This window comes from Oncorhynchus mykiss, chromosome 12 (genome assembly GCF_013265735.2).
Source record: "Oncorhynchus mykiss isolate Arlee chromosome 12, USDA_OmykA_1.1, whole genome shotgun sequence".
NCBI lineage: Eukaryota > Metazoa > Chordata > Actinopteri > Salmoniformes > Salmonidae > Oncorhynchus > Oncorhynchus mykiss.
Genome location: NC_048576.1, coordinates 7,234,049 through 7,255,106, shown reverse-complemented (window position 1 = coordinate 7,255,106; position 21,058 = coordinate 7,234,049). Strand labels below are relative to the sequence as shown.

Sequence of the window (21,058 nt, the reverse complement as noted above, 5' to 3'; positions counted from 1 at the left end):
TAATACATACATTACCATTAATACACCCATTACCATTAATACATTACCATTAATACATACATTACCATTAATACACCCATTACCATTAATACATTACCATTAATACATACATTACCAATAATACATACATTACCATTAATACATAACCAATAATACATACATTACCATTAATACATACATTAATACATACATTACCATTAATATATGCATTACCATTAATACATACATGACCAATAATACATACATTACCATTAAGTAATACATTACCAATAGTACAGAAATTACCAATAATAGATACATTACCATTAATACATACATTACCAATAATACATACATTACCATTAATACATACATTACCATTAATACATACATTACCAATAATGCATACATTACCATTAATACATACATTACCATTCATACATAAATTACCATTCATACATACCTACATTGCCATTAATACATACATTACCAATAATACATACTTTACCATTAATATATACATTACCATTAATACGTACATTACCAATAAATACATAGCATAGCAAATACAAACATTACCATGAATACATACATTACCATTAATACCTACATTACCATTAATACGTGCATTGCCATTAATACATACATTACCATTAATACATACATTACCATTAATACGTACATTACCATTAATATGTACATTACCATTCAGACATAGCAAATACATACATTACCATTAATACATACACTACCATTAATGAATTCATTACCATTAATATGTACATTACCATTAATATGTACATTACCATTCATACCTAGCAAATACACACACAGCACATCACCAATGCATATTCAAAGAAAGGTGCTCATGGAAGTACTTGTATAGAAAGGTAATGTAATCATATATACACAGTACGAGTCAAAAGTTTGGACACACCTACTTATTCCAGGGTTTTTCTTTATTTTTAGCTATTTTCTGCTTTGTAGAATAATAGTGAAGACATCAAAACTATGAAATAACACATATGGAATCATGTAGTAACCAAAAAAGTGTTAAACACATCATAATATATTTTAGATTTTAGATTTTTTTAAGTTGCCACCCTTTGCCTCCACGACAGCTTTGCACACTCTTGGCATTCTCTCAACCAGCTTCAACTGGAATGCTTTTTCAACAGTCTTGAAGGAGTTCCCACATATGCTGAGCAGTTGTTGGCTGCTTTTCCTTCACTCTACAGTTCAACTCATCCCAAACCATCTCAATTGTGTTGAGGTTGGGTGATTGTGGAGGCCAGGTCATCTGATACAGCGCTCCATCACTCTCCTTGGTCAAATAGCGCTTACACAGCTTGGAGGGGTGTTTTGGGTCATTGTCCTGTGGAAAATACACTAAGTGCAAACTAGATGGGATGGCGTATCGCTGCAGAACGCTGTGGTGGCCAGGAAGAAGAAGAGGCCTGCTTGGGACAAGAAACACGAGCAATGGACAGTAGACCAGAGGAAATATTTTTGGTCTGATGAGCCCAAATTTGAGATGTTTGGTTCCAACCGCCGTGTCTTTGTGAGATGCAGAGTAGGTGAACGGATGATCTCCACATGTGTGTTTCCCACCGTGAAGCATGGAGGTGGTGGTGTGATGGTGTGGGGATGCTTTGTTGGTGACACTGTCGGGGATTTATTTAGAATTCAAGACACACTTAACCAGCATGGTGTCCTTTAGTAGTGTTTTTTTGTGTGCAATATTTCAACCATGAAGGCCTGATTCATACAGTCTCCTCTGAACAGTTGATTTTGAGATGTGTCTGTTACTTTAACTCGGTGAAGCATTTACTTGGGCTGCAATTTCTGAGGCTGGTAACTCTAATGAACTTATTCTCTGCGGCGGTCCTCATGAGAGACAGTTTCATCATAGCGCTAGATGGTGTTTTTGCAGCTGCACTCGAAGAAACTTTCAAAGTTCTTGACTGACCTTCATGTCTTAAAGTAATGATGGACTGTCGTTATATATGTTGTTATACAGTGGGGCAAAAAAGTATTTAGTCAACCACCAATTGTGCAAGTTCTCCCACTTAAAAAGATGATAGAGGCCTGTAATTTTCATCATCGGTACACTTCAACTATGACAGACAAAATGAGGGAAAGAAATCCAGAAAATCACATTGTAGGGTTTTTTATGAATTTATTTGCAAATTATGGTGGAGAAAAAGTATTTGGTCACCTCCAAACAAGCAAGATTTCTGGCTCTCACAGACCTGTAACTTCTTCTTTAAGAGGCTCCTCTAAGAGGCTCTCCCTCGATCTGGGGCGCCATGCAAGATCTCACCCCGTGGGGTCAAAATAATCACAAGAACGGTGAGCAAAAATCCCAGAACCACACAGGGGGACCTAGTGAATGACCTGCAGAGAGCTGGGACCAAAGTAACAAAGCCTACCATCAGCAAGGGAAGATGAATTGAATTGAATTGAAGATTCATTGAAGATGAAACGTGGCTGGGTCTTTCAGCATGACAATGATCCCAAACACACGAAGGAGTGGCTTCATAAAGCCTTTCATGAAGCATTTCAAGGTCCTGGAGTGGTCTAGCCAGTCTCCAGATCGCAACCCCATAGAAAATCTTTGGAGGGAGTTGAAAGTCCGTGTTGCCCAGCAACAGCCCCAAAACATCACTGCCCTAGAGGAGATCTGCATGGAGGAATGGGCCAAAATACCAGTAACAGTGTGTGAAAACCTTGTGAAGACTTACAGAAAACGTTTGACCTCTGTCATTGCCAACAAAGGGTATATAACAAAGTAGTGAGATAAACTTTTGTTATTGACCAAATACTTATTTTCCACCATAATTTGCAAATAAATTCATTAAAAATCCTATAATGTGATTTTCTGGATTTTTTTTCTCATTTTGTCTGTCATATTTGAAGTGTACCTATGATGAAAATTACAGGCCTCTCTCGTCTTTTTAAGTGGGAGAACTTGCACAATTGGTGGCTGACTAAATACTTTTTTGCCCCCACTGTACATGGTGTACCTGGGGTGAAATGTAGTTTTCCTTGAGTCCACCAGAGCATAGAATAAATCTATATTGCCTTCAGAAAGTATTCACACCCCTTGACTTTTCCCACATTTTGTTGGATTGGATTAAATAGTAATTATTTTGTCAATGATCTACATAAAATACTCATGTCAAAGTGGAAGAAAAATTTTAACATTTGTAACTAAAAATATGAAAAAATAAAAGAGTAATATCTTGAATAGATAAGTATTCAACCCCCTGAGTCACTAGATGTTAGAAATCACCTTCAGGAGCAATTACAGCTGTGAGTCTTTCTGGGTAAGTCTCTAAGAGTGATTACAGCTGTGAGTCTTTCTGGGTAAGTCTCTAAGAGCGATTACAGCTGTGAGTCTTTCTGGGTAAGTCTCTAAGAGCGATTACAGCTGTGAGTCTTTCTGGGTAAGTCTCTAAGAGCGATTACAGCTGTGAGTCTTTCTGGGTAAGTCTCTAAGAGCAATTACAGCTGTGAGTCTTTCTGGGTAAGTCTCTAAGAGCGATTACAGCTGTGAGTCTTTCTGGGTAAATCTCTAAGAGTGATTACAGCTGTGAGTCTTTCTGGGTAAGTCTCTAAGAGCGATTACAGCTGTGAGTCTTTCTGGGTAAGTCTCTAAGAGCGATTACAGCTGTGAGTCTTTCTGGGTAAGTCTCTAAGAGCGATTACAGTTGTGAGTCTTTCTGGGTAAGTCTCTAAGAGCAATTACAGCTGTGAGTCTTTCTGGGTAAGTCTCTAAGAGTGATTACAGCTGTGAGTCTTTCTGGGTAAGTCTCTAAGAGCGATTACAGCTGTGAGTCTTTCTGGGTAAGTCTCTAAGAGTGATTACAGTTGTGAGTCTTTCTGGGTAAGTCTCTAAGAGCAATTACAGCTGTGAGTCTTTCTGGGTAAGTCTCTAAGAGCGATTACAGCTGTGAGTCTTTCTGGGTAAGTCTCTAAGAGCGATTACATCTGTGAGTCTTTCTGGGTAAGTCTCTAAGAGCAATTACAGCTGTGAGTCTTTCTGGGTAAGTCTCTAAGAGCGATTACAGCTGTGAGTCTTTCTGGGTAAGTCTCTAAGAGCGATTACAGCTGTGAGTCTTTCTGGGTAAGTCTCTAAGAGTGATTACAGCTGTGAGTCTTTCTGGGTACGTCTCTAAGAGCGATTACAGCTGTGAGTCTTTCTGGGTAAGTCTCTAAGAGCGATTACAGCTGTGAGTCTTTCTGGGTAAGTCTCTGAGAGTGATTGCAGCTGTGAGTCTTTCTGGGTAAGTCTCTAAGAGCGATTACAGCTGTGAGTCTTTCTGGGTAAGTCTCTAAGAGCGATTACAGCTGTGAGTCTTTCTGGGTAAGTCTCTAGGGGGTCTCCCGGTCGCGGCAGGCTGCGACAGAGCCTGGACTATATTAAATGTCTGTTTTTACTCATCTACCAACAGGTCTTCTTCTTCGCGAGGTAATGGAAAACCTCTCTGGTCTTTGTGGTTGAATCTGTGTTTGAAAGAGAGCCTGGACTCAAACCAGGATCTCTAGTGGAACAGCTAAGACTGCGATGCAGAGCCGTAGACCACTGCACCACTCGGGAAGGACACAGCTTTTCATTTTTTAAATTAATTTGTCAATTTCTAAAAACACAATTCCATTTTGACATTATGGGGTATTGTGTGTAGGCCAGTGACACAACAGCTCAATATAATACATTTAAAATTCAAGCTGTAACAACAAAATGTGGAAAAAGTCAAGCTCTTTAAATCCTTTCTGAATGCAGTGTAATAAATCTACAATATAACTATTATAGTGTAATAAATCTACAATATAACTATTAAGGTGTAATACATATATAACTATTATAGTGTAATAAATATATAATTATTATAGTATAATAAACATATAATATAACTATTATAGTATAATAAATATATAATCTAACTATTATAGTATAATAAATATATAATCTAACTATTATAGTATAATAAATATATAATCTAACTATTATAGTATAATAAATATATAACTATTATAGTATAATAAACATATAATCTAACTATTATAGTATAATAAATATATAATCTAACTATTATAGTATAATAAATATATAATCTAACTATTATAGTATAATAAATATATAATCTAACTATTATAGTATAATAAATATATAATCTAACTATTATAGTATAATAAATATATAATATAACTATTATAGTATAATAAATATATAATCTAACTATTATAGTATAATAAACATATAATCTAACTATTATAGTATAATAAATATATAACTATTATAGTATAATAAATATATAATCTAACTATTATAGTATAATACATATATAATATAACTATTATAGTATAATAAATATATAATCTAACTATTATAGTATAATAAATATATAATCTAACTATTATAGTATAATAAATATATAATCTAACTATTATAGTATAATAAATATATAACTATTATAGTATAATAAATATATAATCTAACTATTATAGTATAATAAATATATAATCTAACTATTATAGTATAATAAATATATAATCTAACTATTATAGTGTAATAAATATATAACTATTATAGTATAATAAATATACAATATAACTATTATAGTATAATAAACATATAATCTAACTATTATAGTATAATAAATATATAATCTAACTATTATAGTATAATAAATATATAATCTAACTATTATAGTATAATAAATATATAATCTAACTATTATAGTATAATACATATATAATATAACTATTATAGTATAATAAATATATAATCTAACTATTATAGTATAATAAATATATAATCTAACTATTATAGTATAATAAATATATAATCTAACTATTATAGTATAATAAATATATAACTATTATAGTATAATAAATATATAATCTAACTATTATAGTATAATAAATATATAACTATTATAGTATAATAAATATATAATCTAACTATTATAGTATAATAAATATATAATATAACTATTATAGTATAATAAATATATAATATAACTATTATAGTGTAATAAATATATAACTATTATAGTATAATAAATATATAATCTAACTATTATAGTATAATAAATATATAATCTAACTATTATAGTGTAATAAATATATAACTATTATAGTATAATAAATATACAATATAACTATTATAGTATAATAAACATATAATCTAACTATTATAGTATAATAAATATATAATCTAACTATTATAGTATAATAAATATATAATCTAACTATTATAGTGTAATAAATATATAACTATTATAGTATAATAAATATACAATATAACTATTATAGTATAATAAACATATAATCTAACTATTATAGTATAATAAATATATAATCTAACTATTATAGTATAATAAATATATAATCTAACTATTATAGTATAATAGATATATAATCTAACTATTATAGTGTAATAAATATATAACTATTATAGTATAATAAATATACAATATAACTATTATAGTATAATAAACATATAATCTAACTATTATAGTATAATAAATATATAATCTAACTATTATAGTATAATAAATATATAACTATTATAGTATAATAAATATATAATCTAACTATTATAGTATAATAAATATATAATCTAACTATTATAGTATAATAAATATATAATCTAACTATTATAGTATAATACATATATAATATAACTATTATAGTATAATAAATATATAATCTAACTATTATTGTATAATAAACATATAATCTAACTATTATAGTATAATAAATATATAATCTAACTATTATAGTATAATAAATATATAATCTAACTATTATAGTATAATAAATATATAATCTAACTATTATAGTATAATAAATATATAATCTAACTATTATAGTATAATAAATATATAATCTAACTATTATAGTATAATAAATATATAATCTAACTATTATAGTATAATAAATATATAATCTAACTATTATAGTATAATACATATATAATCTAACTATTATAGTATAATAAATATATAATCTAACTATTATAGTATAATAAATATATAATATAACTATTATAGTATAATACATATATAATATAACTATTATAGTATAATAAATATATAATCTAACTATTATAGTATAATAAATATATAATCTAACTATTATAGTATAATAAATATATAATATAACTATTATAGTATAATACATATATAATATAACTATTATAGTATAATAAATATATAATATAACTATTATAGTATAATACATATATAATATAACTATTATAGTATAATAAATATATAATCTAACTATTATAGTATAATACATATATAATCTAACTATTATAGTATAATAAATATATAACTATTATAGTATAATAAATATATAATCTAACTATTATAGTATAATAAATATATAACTATTATAGTATAATAAATATATAATCTAACTATTATAGTATAATAAACATATAATCTAACTATTATAGTATAATAAACATATAATCTAACTATTATAGTATAATAAATATATAATCTAACTATTATAGTATAATAAATATATAATCTAACTATTATAGTATAATAAATATATAATCTAACTATTATAGTATAATAAATATATAATCTAACTATTATAGTATAATAAATATATAATCTAACTATTATAGTATAATAAATATATAATCTAACTATTATAGTATAATAAATATATAACTATTATAGTATAATAAATATATAATCTAACTATTATAGTATAATAAATATATAATCTAACTATTATAGTATAATAAATATATAATCTAACTATTATAGTATAATAAATATATAATCTAACTATTATAGTATAATAAATATATAATCTAACTATTATAGTATAATAAATATATAACTATTATAGTATAATAAATATATAATCTAACTATTATAGTATAATAAATATATAATCTAACTATTATAGTATAATAAATATATAATCTAACTATTATAGTATAATAAATATATAATCTAACTATTATAGTATAATAAATATATAATCTAACTATTATAGTATAATAAATATATAACTATTATAGTATAATAAATATATAACTATTATAGTATAATAAATATATAATCTAACTATTATAGTATAATAAATATATAATCTAACTATTATAGTATAATAAATATATAATCTAACTATTATAGTATAATAAATATATAACTATTATAGTATAATAAATATATAATCTAACTATTATAGTATAATAAATATATAACTATTATAGTATAATAAATATATAATCTAACTATTATAGTATAATAAATATATAATCTAACTATTATAGTATAATAAATATATAACTATTATAGTATAATAAATATATAATCTAACTATTATAGTATAATAAATATATAACTATTATAGTATAATAAATATATAATCTAACTATTATAGTATAATAAATATATAACTATTATAGTATAATAAATATATAATCTAACTATTATAGTATAATACATATATAATATAACTATTATAGTATAATAAATATATAATCTAACTATTATAGTATAATACATATATAATATAACTATTATAGTATAATAAATATATAATATAACTATTATAGTATAATAAACATATAATATAACTATTATAGTATAATAAATATATAATCTAACTATTATAGTATAATAGATATATAATCTAACTATTATAGTGTAATAAATATATAACTATTATAGTATAATAAATATATAATCTAACTATTATAGTATAATAAATATATAATATAACTATTATAGTATAATAAATATATAATATAACTATTATAGTATAATAAATATATAACTATTATAGTATAATAAATATATAATCTAACTATTATAGTATAATAAACATATAATCTAACTATTATAGTATAATAAATATATAATCTAACTATTATAGTATAATACATATATAATATAACTATTATAGTATAATAAATATATAACTATTATAGTATAATAAATATATAACTATTATAGTATAATAAATATATAACTATTATAGTATAATAAATATATAACTATTATAGTATAATAAATATATAACTATTATAGTATAATAAATATATAACTATTATAGTATAATAAATATATAACTATTATAGTATAATAAATATATAATCTAACTATTATAGTATAATAAATATATAACTATTATAGTATAATAAATATATAATCTAACTATTATAGTATAATAAATATATAACTATTATAGTATAATAAACATATAATCTAACTATTATAGTATAATAAATATATAATATAACTATTATAGTATAATAAATATATAATCTAACTATTATAGTATAATAAACATATAATCTAACTATTATAGTATAATAAATATATAACTATTATAGTATAATAAATATATAATCTAACTATTATAGTATAATAAACATATAATCTAACTATTATAGTATAATAAATATATAATCTAACTATTATAGTATAATAAATATATAACTATTATAGTATAATAAATATATAATCTAACTATTATAGTATAATAAATATATAACTATTATAGTATAATAAATATATAATATAACTATTATAGTATAATAAATATATAACTATTATAGTATAATAAATATACAATATAACTATTATAGTATAATAAATATATAATCTAACTATTATAGTATAATAAATATATAATCTAACTATTATAGTATAATAAATATATAATCTAACTATTATAGTATAATACATATATAATATAACTATTATAGTATAATAAATATATAATATAACTATTATAGTATAATAAATATATAATCTAACTATTATAGTATAATAAACATATAATCTAACTATTATAGTATAATAAATATATAACTATTATAGTATAATAAACATATAATCTAACTATTATAGTATAATAAATATATAACTATTATAGTATAATAAACATATAATCTAACTATTATAGTATAATAAATATATAACTATTATAGTATAATAAATATACAATATAACTATTATAGTATAATAGATATATAATCTAACTATTATAGTATAATAAATATATAATCTAACTATTATAGTATAATAAATATATAATCTAACTATTATAGTATAATAAATATATAATCTAACTATTATAGTATAATAAATATATAATCTAACTATTATAGTATAATACATATATAATATAACTATTATAGTATAATAAATATATAATATAACTATTATAGTATAATAAATATATAATCTAACTATTATAGTATAATAAATATATAGTCTAACTATTATAGTATAATACATATATAATATAACTATTATAGTATAATAAATATATAATCTAACTATTATAGTATAATAAATATATAATCTAACTATTATAGTATAATACATATATAATATAACTATTATAGTATAATAAATATATAATATAACTATTATAGTATAATAAATATATAACTATTATAGTATAATAAATATATAATCTAACTATTATAGTATAATAGATATATAATCTAACTATTATAGTATAATAAATATATAATCTAACTATTATAGTATAATAAATATATAACTATTATAGTATAATAAATATATAATCTAACTATTATAGTATAATAAATATATAATATAACTATTATAGTGTAATAAATATATAATCTAACTATTATAGTATAATAAATATATAATATAACTATTATAGTATAATAAATATATAATCTAACTATTATAGTATAATAAATATATAATATAACTATTATAGTGTAATAAATATATAATCTAACTATTATAGTATAATAAATATATAATCTAACTATTATAGTATAATAAATATATAATCTAACTATTATAGTATAATAAATATATAACTATTATAGTATAATAAACATATAATCTAACTATTATAGTATAATAAATATATAATCTAACTATTATAGTATAATAAATATATAATCTAACTATTATAGTGTAATAAATATATAACTATTATAGTATAATAAATATATAATATAACTATTATAGTGTAATAAATATATAATCTAACTATTATAGTATAATACATATATAACTATTATAGTATAATAAATATATAATATAACTATTATAGTATAATAAACATATAATCTAACTATTATAGTATAATAGATATATAATCTAACTATTATAGTATAATAAATATATAATATAACTATTATAGTATAATAAATATATAATCTAACTATTATAGTATAATAAATATATAATCTAACTATTATAGTATAATACATATATAATATAACTATTATAGTATAATAAATATATAATCTAACTATTATAGTATAATAAATATATAATCTAACTATTATAGTATAATAGATATATAATCTAACTATTATAGTATAATAAATATATAATCTAACTATTATAGTATAATAAATATATAACTATTATAGTATAATACATATATAATCTAACTATTATAGTATAATAAATATATAATCTAACTATTATAGTGTAATAAATATATAACTATTATAGTATAATAAATATATAACTATTATAGTATAATACATATATAATATAACTATTATAGTATAATAAATATATAATCTAACTATTATAGTATAATAAATATATAATCTAACTATTATAGTATAATAAATATATAATCTAACTATTATAGTATAATAAATATATAATCTAACTATTATAGTATAATAAATATATAATCTAACTATTATAGTATAATAAATATATAACTATTATAGTATAATAAACATATAATCTAACTATTATAGTATAATAAATATATAATCTAACTATTATAGTATAATACATATATAATATAACTATTATAGTATAATAAATATATAATCTAACTATTATAGTATAATACATATATAATATAACTATTATAGTATAACTAGTTGTGTGTGTACCTGTATAGAAAGGTAGTTTTCCCTACTCCAGAGTCCCCCAGAGCCAGGAGCTTGATGAGGTAATCATAGTCCCCATCAGTCATAGTGTTGACTGCGCTGAACCTGGAGTAAACAAAACAAACAAACATCAATTAGTCATTTGAAGAGCCTTTGGCATGACTCGACTGGGAATTGAACCCACAACCTTCCAATCTCAGGACAGACACTTTAACCACAAGGCCACTGAGTGACTGCCAATTCATTCCAACGCCTCAAAGACAAACATTCACTTACAGGTTGGAAAAAAAACAAACAAAGAGAACTGGCCTGGTATCAGTAAAGGTTTGTCAAACAGACCGAAGCGAAACATAAACAGTCTCGAAAAGGCCCAAAGCGAAATAACCTGACCCCAAAAAGCCATGCCTCATAATAACCAACATAACTTTATTTGCTCCAATGAAATCTAAGAGACGAGAGGACCAAACTAGACCAAACCAGCTCCAGTCAGAGAAAAACAGTAACCGAACTAATGCAATGTAGTCATCTCATTTCCTGTTAACAGTTTGACCTCGGGTCTAGTTCATTTCTCACGTTAGATCATAAAAAACATGCCCAACTACCATGTCACGAGAGGCAGAGTTCAGCCTCAAACTAAATCACATGTGGCTCCTTACAGAGCACGCCCGCCACCACGTGATTGGTTATTTATAGGAGACAATTAGCATTCCTGTTATACAGTATGTGTGAACAGTCGTTTTGCTGTAGGCTATGTGAGGAAACTGAAGCAGCGAAATGAAAGAAAAGAGCTGTCTGATGTCAGGCCGGACGAGACATTCCTTTAGACTTCCAACACTTAAAAGGTTCAATGCAGCTATTGTTTTTTATCTCAATAACAAATCATTTCTTGGTAACAATTAAGTACCTTACTGTGATTATTTTAAATCACAATTTATTTAAAAAAAAATGGCTTGTTAATTAAGCAAATTAATTTCTCGAGGAATCATTTTTTCTAGGACCGTGGGAATGGTCTGAGTGGGAAAACTGAAAACTAGCTGTTATTGGCAGAGAGGTTTGGAACTCTCTTTCTCATTGGTCCATTAACTCATTTGACCTGCCTGGTGATGTCACCAGGCAGGTCAAAACTCCATCCAAACCAAAACAGGCTGAAACTTCTGGCTGTCTTTTCAAACAGCTCTTACACCAACAGGGCATTATCCCTGTTCCCAAGAAAGCAAAGGTAGCTGAGCTAAATGACTATCGCCCCGTAGCACTCACTTCTGTCATCCTGAAGTGCTTTGAGAGGCTAGTTAAGGATCATATAACCTCTACCTTACCTGACAACCTAGCCCCACTTCAATTTGCTTACCGCAGCAATATCTCCCCAGTTGATGCAATCTCAACCACACTGCAACACTGCCCTAACCCATCTGGACAAGAGGAATACCTATGTAAGAATGCTGTTCATCGACTACAGCTCAACATTCAACACCATAGTACCCTCCAAGCTCATCATTAAGCTTGAGACCCTGGGTCTCAACCCCGCCCTGTGCAACTGGAGTCATGGACCTCCTGACGGGCCGCCCCCAGGTGGTGAAGGTAGGAAACAACATCTCCACTTCGCTGATCCTCAACACTGGGACCCCACAAGGGTGCGTGCTCAGTGCCCTCCTGTACTCCCTGTTCACCCACGACTGTGTGGCCATGCACGCCTCCAACTGAATCATCAAGTTTGCAGACGACACTACAGTAGTGGGCTTGATTACCAACAACAACGAGACGGCCTACAGGGAGGAGGTGAGGGCCCTCGGAGTGTGGTGTCAGGAAAATAACCTCTCACTCAACGTCAACAAAACAAAAGAGATGATGGTGGACGTCAGGAAACAGCAGAGGGAGCAGCACCCTATCCACATCGACGGGACACCAGTGGAGAAGGTGGACAGTTTTAAGTTCCTCGGCGTACACATCACTGACAAACTGAAATGGTCCACCCCACACAGACAGTGTGGTGAAGAAGGTACAACAGCAACAGCGCCTCTTCAACCTCAGGAGGCTGAAGAAATTTGGCTTGTCACAAACTTTCATAGATGCACAATTGAGAGCATCCTGTCGGGCTGTATCGCCACCTGGTACGGCAACTGCATCACCCACAACCCCAGAGGGTGGTGCGGTCTGCACAACGCATCACCGGGGGTAAACTACTAGAAGGCGAGGTCAGTAAAGGTGCATCAAAGCTGGGACCGAGAGACTGAAAAACAGCTTCTTTCTCAAGGCCATCAGACTGTTAAACAGCCATCACTAACACAGAGAGGCTGCTGCCAACACACTGACTTGATATCATTGGCCACTTTAATAAATGGAACACCAGTCACTTTAACAATGTTTACGTATCTTGCATCTCTCATCTCAGTATATACTGTATTCTATACTATTTACTGTATCTTAGTCTATGCCGCTCTGACATTGCCCATCCATATATTTATATATTATTAATTCCATTCCTTTACTAGATTGTGTGTATTAGGTAGTTGTTGTGAAATTGTTAAATATTACTTGGTAGATATTGCTGCACTGTCGGAACTAGAAGCACAAGCATTTTGTTACAACCGCAGTAATATCTGCTAAACACGTATATGTGACAAATAACATCTGATTTGATCATAATCTTCACAATTTCACAGTATTATTCCAACCTTATAGCGTGGAAATATGTATAAAACACAAGAAAGCATGTTTTTGATTGCACTGGGTCTTTAAATGATGTGCCGGATCTCTGGTCTAGTGGTAGCTCTCTGGGTTGTCACATATCAACAGGTTCAAGCCCTGCCTCTGGGTAGTCACATATCAACAGGTTCAAGCCTGATCTCTGGGTAGTCACATATCAACAGGTTCAAGCCCTGCCTCTGGGTAGTCACATATCAACAGGTTTAAGCCCTGTCTCTGGGTAGTCACATATCAACAGGTTCAAGCCCTGCCTCTGGGTAGTCACATATCAACAGGTTTAAGCCCTGTCTCTGGGTAGTCACATATCAACAGGTTTAAGCCCTGTCTCTGGGTAGTCACATATCAACAGGTTCAAGCCCTGTCTCTGGGTAGTCACATAATTGTGAGGTTCAAGCCCTGTCTCTGGCATTCTTGTCTATCACTCTGCTAATTATCTCTCTCTCCGTTCCACACTGTTCTTTCAAAGTAAATCATTAAATATGAAAGGAGAGCAGAATTCTGATGCTGAAGGAAGAAAAAAAAGACAAAACACTATTTTTATGGCAGGGGTCAGAGGTTAGACTGTGGCCTTCTGGGAAAGGGCTGGGAGCACCAGTCACTGGGAGCATAGAGCGGGCGTATTATGGGGAGGCTAACCGATGTGGCACATGATCTGTTTCTTACATCCTCTCCTCCCCATGATGCATCAGAAGCTCCTCTGGCTAGATGGGAAAGCAGAGACACTGGTCTTGACTGTACACTCTGCCTGACCTGCCCCTGTTCTAGAATCAGCCTGCCCCTGTTCTAGAACCAGCCTGCACCTGTTCTAGAACCAGACTGCCCCTGTTCTAGAACCAGACTGCACCTGTCTAGAACCAGCCTGCCCCTGTTCTAGAACCAGCCTGCTCCTGTTCTAGAACCAGACTGCCCCTGTTCTAGAACCTGCCTGCCCCTGTTCTAGAACCAGCATGCTCCTGTTCTAAAACCAGCCTGCTCCTGTTCTAGAACCAGACTGCCCCTGTTCTAGAACCTGCCTGCCCCTGTTCTAGAACCAGCATGCTCCTGTTCTAGAACCAGCCTGCTAACCAGTCTGCCCCTGTTCTAGAACCAGCCTGCCAACCAGCCTGCCTCTGTTCTAGAACCAGTCTGCCCCTGTTCTAAAACCAGCCTGCCCCTGTTCTAGAATCAGCCTGCCCCTGTTCTAGAACCTGCCTGCCCCTGTTCTAGAACCAGCCTGCCAACCAGCCTGCCCTGTTCTAGAACCAGCCTGCCCCTGTTCTAGAACCAGTCTGCCCTGTTCTAGAACCAGCCTGCCAACCAGCCTGCCCTTGTTCTAGAACCAGCCTGCCCCTGTTCTAGAACCAGCCTGCCCCTGTTCTAGAACCAGCCTGACCCTGTTCTAGAACTAGCCTGCCCTGACTGCTACACAACATCTACATAACATCCAGATTGTCCATCCTAGCATTCCATTTAGAATGCATTCCCCAACACATTGCTTTAATTCCAAGAAGTATGCTAGTGTGGATATTGGAACAGAGGCCCAGTTTTCCTAGCAGCTCTCAAATTGATGTTGTTAACCAGCCCTGGAGATGGGAAGGAGGAGGATCCATTGTCAAAGGATGAGCTGTCCTGAAGATGTGATTAGTGGCTGATCAGTGGCGCCCCCTGTCCCTCGGGGACCCATCTGTAGTCAGCAGTGGTAGAGATCAGGTGAGTGCAGTCACTAAGGCTTCCTCCTTTACAAACACATCTACGTTCTCCCTTTCTGTTCCCCAAAATAACCCAATGAGCCTGTGGGATTACAATGTTTCACTGCATGAAACCTGTACAAGTGTGAGGTGGGATATGGAAATGTGGTTTTTAATATCCAACTCCCCCTGAGAGTAGGGTCACAGACAGGGATCAGACATTACCCCAATGAGACACCCTCAGAGAGTAGGGTCACAGACAGGGATCAGACATTATCCCAATGAGACACCCTCAGAGAGTAGGGTCACAGACAGGGATCAGACATTATCCCAATGAGACACCCTCAGAGAGTAGGGTCACAGACAGGGATCAGTCATTATCCCAATGAGACACCCTCAGAGAGTAGGGTCACAGACAGGGATCAGACATTATCCCAATGAGACACCCTCAGAGAGTAGGGTCACAGACAGGGATCAGTCATTATCCCAATGAGACACCCTCAGAGAGTAGGGTCACAGACAGAGATCAGACATTATCCCAATGAGACACCCTCAGAGAGTAGGGTCACAGACAGGGATCAGACATTATCCCAATGAGACACCCTCAGAGAGTAGGGTCACAGACAGGGATCAGGCATTATCCCAATGAGACACCCTCAGAGAGTAGGGTCACAGAGAGGGATCTAGAGGGAGTTTCTATATAGATTGTATTGAGTAGTAGTTTCTATATAGATTATATTCTGGAGTAGTTTCTATATAGATTATATTCTGGAGTAGTTTCTATATAGATTATATTCTGGAGTAGTTTCTATATAGATTATATTCTGGAGTAGTTTCTATATAGATTATATTGAGTAGGAGTTTCTGTTTAGATTATATTGAGTAGGAGTTTCTGTATAGATTATATTGAGTAGGAGTTTCTGTTTAGATTATATTGAGTAGGAGTTTCTGTTTAGATTATATTGAGTAGGAGTTTCTATATAGATTATATTGTGTAGGAGTTTCTGTATAGATTATATTGAGTAGGAGTTTCTGTTTCGATTATATTGAGTAGGAGTTTCTGTTTAGATTATATTGAGTAGGAGTTTCTGTTTAGATTATATTGAGTAGGAGTTTCTGTTTAGATCATATTGAGTAGGAGTTTCTGTTTAGATTATATTGAGTAGGAGTTTCTATATAGATTATATTGTGTAGGAGTTTCTGTATAGATTATATTGTTTATAGATGTGACCAAAACATTCTGCTCCAACAAGAGATGAAATAAGTGTTTGTTTTGAGAAGGATGAGGTTCACTATGTCCATTTCCCTTTCCATTCCTGGGGCCGTTTCTTGTGAATAGCTAGTTGAAAAGAACTGTTGTTAAGAAGAGCAATATGAATCAGAAAGTAAGGCTGGCACAAAAACCGTGTAAATGCAGTCCGTTATGGACGAAGACAGTCATGAAAAGTGAATAACAGTCATAACCGTGAAAAAATAAAATAAAAGTTAGTGTGTAACGAACAACTGACTGAAGACCGGACAGACGGCCATTTGTGTGGTTGAGTCCATTTCGGGAACGTAACATGGACTCTTAACAACAGGATTAAACTTCGTTGCCCCTTGCTGGAAAATAAAAACGAACCTGTTTTCGGTTGTCTAAGAAGAATCAACAACAAGTGGGACACAATCATGAAGTGGAACGACATTTATTGGATATTTCAAACTTTTTTAACAAATCAAAAACTGAAAAATTGGGCGTGCAAAATTATTCAGCCCCCTTAAGTTAATACTTTGTAGCACCACCTTTTGCTGCGATTACAGCTATAAGTCGCTTGGGGTATGTCTCTATCAGTTTTGCACATCGAGAGACTGACATTTTTTCCCATTCCTCCTTGCAAAACAGCTCGAGCTCAGTGAGGTTGGATGGAGAGCATTTGTGAACAGCAGTTTTCAGTTCTTTCCACAGATTCTCGATTGGATTCAGGTCTGGACTTTGACTTGGCCATTCTAACACCTGGATATGTTTATTTTTGAACCATTCCATTGTAGATTTTGCTTTATTTTTTGGATCATTGTCTTGTTGGAAGACAAATCTCCGTCCCAGTCTCAGGTCTTTTGCAGACTCCATCAGGTTTTCTTCCAGAATGGTCCTGTATTTGGCTCCATCCATCTTCCCATCAATTTTAACCATCTTCCCTGTCCCTGCTGAAGAAAAGCATGCCCAAACGATGATGCTGCCACCACCATGTTTGACAGTGTGGATGGTGTGTTCAGCTGTGTTGCTTTTACGCCAAACATAACGTTTTGCATTGTTGCCAAAAAGTTACATTTTGGTTTCATCTGACCAGAGCACCTTCTTCCACATGTTTGGTGTGTCTCCCAGGTGGCTTGTGGCAAACTTTAAACAACACTTTTTATGGATATCTTTGACGGGAGTTTGGGGGGAGGCCACAAAAATCTGAACTCATCACGAGGGACCGCAGCGACTCGCGGGTCTGAGTACCCACATCCATACCCCCGGGTATACAGTCAGAACCGGTCCTAGCCTTTCGGGGGCCCTAGGTGGAATGTTGTTTCCCCCCCAACCCACCCCATGATTACACGTTTAGATTGTTCTGACATTTGGTTAGCAGACATGGTTAAAACCTCTTATGGTTCGGGGAGACGCTAGCGTCTCAACTGGCCAATTGCTGGGGGAAATGCAGAGCGCGAGATTCAAATAAAATGCTACAAAATTCAAACTTTCAATTAAATCACACATGTAAGATACTCAATTAAAGCTACACTCGTTGTGAATCCAGCCAACATGTCAGATTTCAAAAAAGCTTTTATCTGATAGCCTGCACCCATCTGCACCAGCAGTAAACAAAGGAGCTAGCATAGCAGGCGCTACACAAAACGCTGAAATAAAATATACAAAAATGCATTACCTTTGACGAGCTTCTTCTGTTGGCACTCCAATATGTCCCATAAAACATCACAACATCCTTTTGTTCGATTAATTCCATCCATATATATCCAAAATGTCCATTTATAAAGACAGCTTACAAAAACGCAACGTCACTACAAAATATTTCAAAAGTTGCCTATAAACTTTGCCAAAATATTTCAAACTACTTTTGTAATACAACTTTAGGTATCTTTAAACGTTAATAATCGATCAAATTGTAGACGGGGCAATCTCGGAACTGGGGACACTTTTGTGAGTTGCGCAAGACGTGAACAGCAGTGCTGGTTTGTTTTCGTTCCTGTATTGAATATACAGGAACGAAAACAAACCAGCACTGCTGTTCACGTCTTGCGCAACTCACAAAAGTGTCCCCAGTTCCGAGTTGGCCTACTTCTTCATAGAACAAAGGAATAACTTCAACCATATTCCAAAGACTGGTGACATCATGTGGAAGCGGTAGGAACTGAAAATATGTTCCTATTAAATATCTAATGGCAAAGACAATATAGTGAACAGAGAGGGGGGGGGGGAAAAGAAATCTGAACAGTTAGTCCTCTGGGTTTTGCCTGCAACATAAGTTCTGTTATACTCACAGACATGATTCAAACAGTTTAAGAAACTTCAGAGTGTTTTCTATCCAAATCTATGAATAATTAGCATATCTTACATTCTTGGCATGAGTAGCAGGAAGTTTGAAATTGGGCACGCTATTTATCCAAAAGTGAAAATTCTGCCCCCTAGCTTTAAGAGGTTTTAATTGAATGACTGTCAGTGACTGACATAAGAGAAACTGCTGATGAACCAAATGTTTAAACTGCACCTTGTGTCTTCTACTAGTCTAACTCAACATTAAGTTGAGACCCACTCCACCGAGTAAAAAATAAAAAATAAAAATATATTTTGTTGATCTGGTTAATTATTTTAGATATTGTAATGCAATACATGGTGCTAAAAAGGGTTAATATAAAAACATTAAAAATAATAACTGTATCCACACATATTTAACTTGTTTCAAAACAACATGATATTGTTTATACAACATGCAGCAACCCTGCAGGGTGTCTGGGGTGTGTTTGTCAACACAAGCAGTGAAACAACTTTAGCAACGGGAGGAAACAAACACTTGTCTATTATTAGGTTAAGAAATAATTACATCATTTGCATGTCAATACTATTTAAATGAATTACAACAAACTGCCCTTTCAGACAAATAAGGTGAAATCCGAGTCCCAAATTTAGAACAGAGCCCTATGGAACCATGGTGTAAAGTAATGCACTATATAGGGAATAGGGTTCTATAGGGCTCTGGCCTAAAGTAGTGCCCTATATAGGGAATAGGGTTCCATAGGGCTCTGATCTAAAGTAGTGCACTATATATAGGGAATAGGATTCCATAGGGCTCTAGTCTAAAGTAGTGCTACAGTATGTCATGGTAGGCTACAGTATTTCATGGTAGACTACAGTATTTCATGGTAGACTACAGTATTTCATGGTAGGCTGCAGTATTCCATGGTAGGCTACAGTATTCCATGGTAGGCTACAGTATTCCATGGTTGGCTACAGTATTTCATGGTAGGCTACAGTATTTCATGGTAGGCTACAGTATTTCATGGTAGGCTACAGTATTTCATGGTAGGCTGCAGTATTCCATGGTAGGCTACAGTATTCCATGGTAGGCTACAGTATTTCATGGTAGGCTACAGTATTTCATGGTAGGCTACAGTATTTCATGGTAGGCTGCAGTATTCCATGGTAGGCTACAGTATTCCATGGTAGGCTACAGTATTTCATGGTAGGCTACGGTATTCCATGGTACCATTTGGCACAGAGTGTATGTGTTGCCTCCGTGATCTGGTTAAATTAATATTATCCTAACACAAC

At 30.9% G+C, this 21,058-nt stretch overlaps 1 protein-coding gene across 6 annotated transcripts in view; it reads right to left on the bottom strand.

Annotated features, from left to right (window-relative positions):
* Nucleotides 1–21,058, bottom strand: part of LOC110536882 (ras-related protein Rab-27B-like) — a 101,879-nt gene that overhangs the window by 38,900 nt on the left and 41,921 nt on the right. For 3 of the 6 annotated variants that reach the window (XM_036936784.1, XM_036936789.1, XM_036936785.1), the window contains one exon: nucleotides 11,882–11,983. In XM_036936784.1, coding sequence (XP_036792679.1) covers nucleotides 11,882–11,983 — 102 coding nt within the window. The other 3 variants (XM_036936788.1, XM_036936786.1, XM_036936787.1) reach the window with 3 other exon arrangements.